The sequence below is a fragment of the Colobus angolensis genome, unplaced genomic scaffold (genome assembly GCF_000951035.1).
Source record: "Colobus angolensis palliatus isolate OR3802 unplaced genomic scaffold, Cang.pa_1.0 Scaffold60, whole genome shotgun sequence".
Taxonomy (NCBI): domain Eukaryota; kingdom Metazoa; phylum Chordata; class Mammalia; order Primates; family Cercopithecidae; genus Colobus; species Colobus angolensis.
Window position 1 is genome coordinate 4,290,690 of NW_012119599.1, and position 1,969 is coordinate 4,292,658.

At 57.2% G+C, this 1,969-nt stretch overlaps 1 protein-coding gene across 1 annotated transcript in view; it reads left to right on the plus strand.

Moving 5' to 3' along the window:
* The window catches only part of PHLDB3 (pleckstrin homology-like domain, family B, member 3), a 44,780-nt gene that overhangs the window by 24,753 nt on the left and 18,058 nt on the right, over nt 1-1,969 (plus strand). The window contains 4 exon segments of the mRNA XM_011963127.1: nt 457-556; nt 712-802; nt 886-973; nt 1,258-1,314. Coding sequence (XP_011818517.1) covers nt 457-556; nt 712-802; nt 886-973; nt 1,258-1,314 — 336 coding nt within the window.

Sequence of the window (1,969 nt, forward strand, 5' to 3'; positions counted from 1 at the left end):
TTTTTTTGAGATGGAGTCTCGCTCTGTCACTCAGGCTGGAGTGCAGTGGTGCGATCTTAGCTCACTGCAAGCTCCACCTCCCAGGTTCAAGCGATTCTTCTGCCTCAGCCTCCTGAGTAGCTGGAACTACAAGCGCCCGCCACCATGCCCGGCTGATTTCTGTATTTTTAGGGGAGATGGGGTTTCGCCATATTGGCCAGGCTGGTCTCGAGCTCCTGGCCTCAGGTGATCCGCCTGCCTTGGACTCCTAAAGTGCTGGGATTACAGGCGTGAGCCACTGCGCTCCGCCTGACATTATAAATGGGATCATAACCCTGTGAGGTCCTTTCACTCAGCATATGTTGACAGTAGCGTTTTGATTTGTGCTGACTGGGTGGTGGTTTCACTGGGCAGTGCTCTGACTTAGGGTGGAGATCAAGCCTTTTTCCTATGCTCATGAGCCTTCTGTGTTTTCAGGGCTCCATTGGCCTCCAGAGGACTGGGAGCCTGCCCCGGAAAAGGGGAGAGAGGGCGAGCCAGAGGGGATCCCCCCGACCTCTGTCCTTCCATTGTACTGGTGAGGATACCCCCCGTTCCCTGCTTCCTTCCCGCATCAGCACCCATCCTGCAGCAGAGGATGGAGGAAACCCGCACCGATGCCCGCAGAGGGAGAAGTGGAGGGGCTCAGGCCAGGGTGTATCCAGCCCCGTAACCTGGTCCCCTCTATCCTAGAATCCCTGGAGGCCTCAGCTCTCCCGCCAGCAGTGGGGGACTCCGGCAGATACCCCCTCTACCAGCTGCTGAACTGTGGCCGTGGGAATAGGTGAGACGTCAGAGAGAAGGTGGGGAGATGGGAGAAGAGGCCCAGCCACTGTAACCCACCCCGTCTGTGTTCCCTCCTCCTAGCTGTGGGGCCGTCCACCCGGACATTGCCCACATGGAGCGGCTCCTGCAGCAGGCCATGGCGGAGAGGGAGCGGCTGCTCAAGGCCCGGGTGAGAGCCCAGGCCATCCTCTTAGGAAAAGAAGACTGCCCCAGCCCTTCTTCCCTCAGACCCAGGAGACCCCTAGTCCCTCCTCCCTCAGACCCAGGGGTCTAGGCCCAGCCCCTCCTACCTCAGACCCAGGGGTCCAGGCCCCCAGCCCCACCTCCTTCAGACCCAGGATTCCAGGCCCCCAGCCCCTCTACCCTCAGAACAGGGAACCTAGGACGTTCTCCAGCCATCCCATCATCTTATGGGCTGGCATCCTCATTGAGTGCTTCATCCTGAATCCACAGGAAGGAACAAGAAGGGGCACGGAAGGTTCCTCAGGCCCTGCTGTCCCTGCCATCACGGTCAGTCCCACCCCTGCCCTCATGCCCACCTCTCCCTGCTCTGTTTCTCCCCCTGACCTATGCCCTTTCTTACATCTGACCCTTTCCTTTCCTCCAATGGAACAGAAAAGTGTCCAGGGCTTGGCAAGGGAAAGGGAACTGCAGAGGACCAGTTCCTGTTCCCATGACCCGTCGATGGTCATCTCTATGTGTGGCAGGTCCTCGGGCAACTTGCTCTACTCTGCCTCGGTTTCCTCTTCTGTGCATTGGTGACAATGTCAGCAGTCAGTACAGAAGGAGGACAAGTCCATGCTAGGACTTATTCCTGGCCTCTAGCAATCCTCCTACCTCAGCCTCTCAGAGTACTGGGATTATAATGTGAACCACCATACCCAGTCCATGCTGGAACTTTTCAAAATCATTTAAAATTTTGTTCTTGGCCAGGCACGGTGGCTCATGCCTGTAATCCTAGCACTTTGGGAGGCCGAGGCGGGTAGATCACCTGAGGTCAGGAGTTTGCAACCAGCCTGGCCAACATGGCGAAACCCCATCTCTACTGAAAATACAAAAGTTAGCCAGGTGTGGTGGCACATGCCTGTAATCCCAGCTACTCAGGAGGCTGAGGCACGAGAATCACTTGAACCCAGAGGTGGAGGTTGCAGTGAGCCGAGATCAC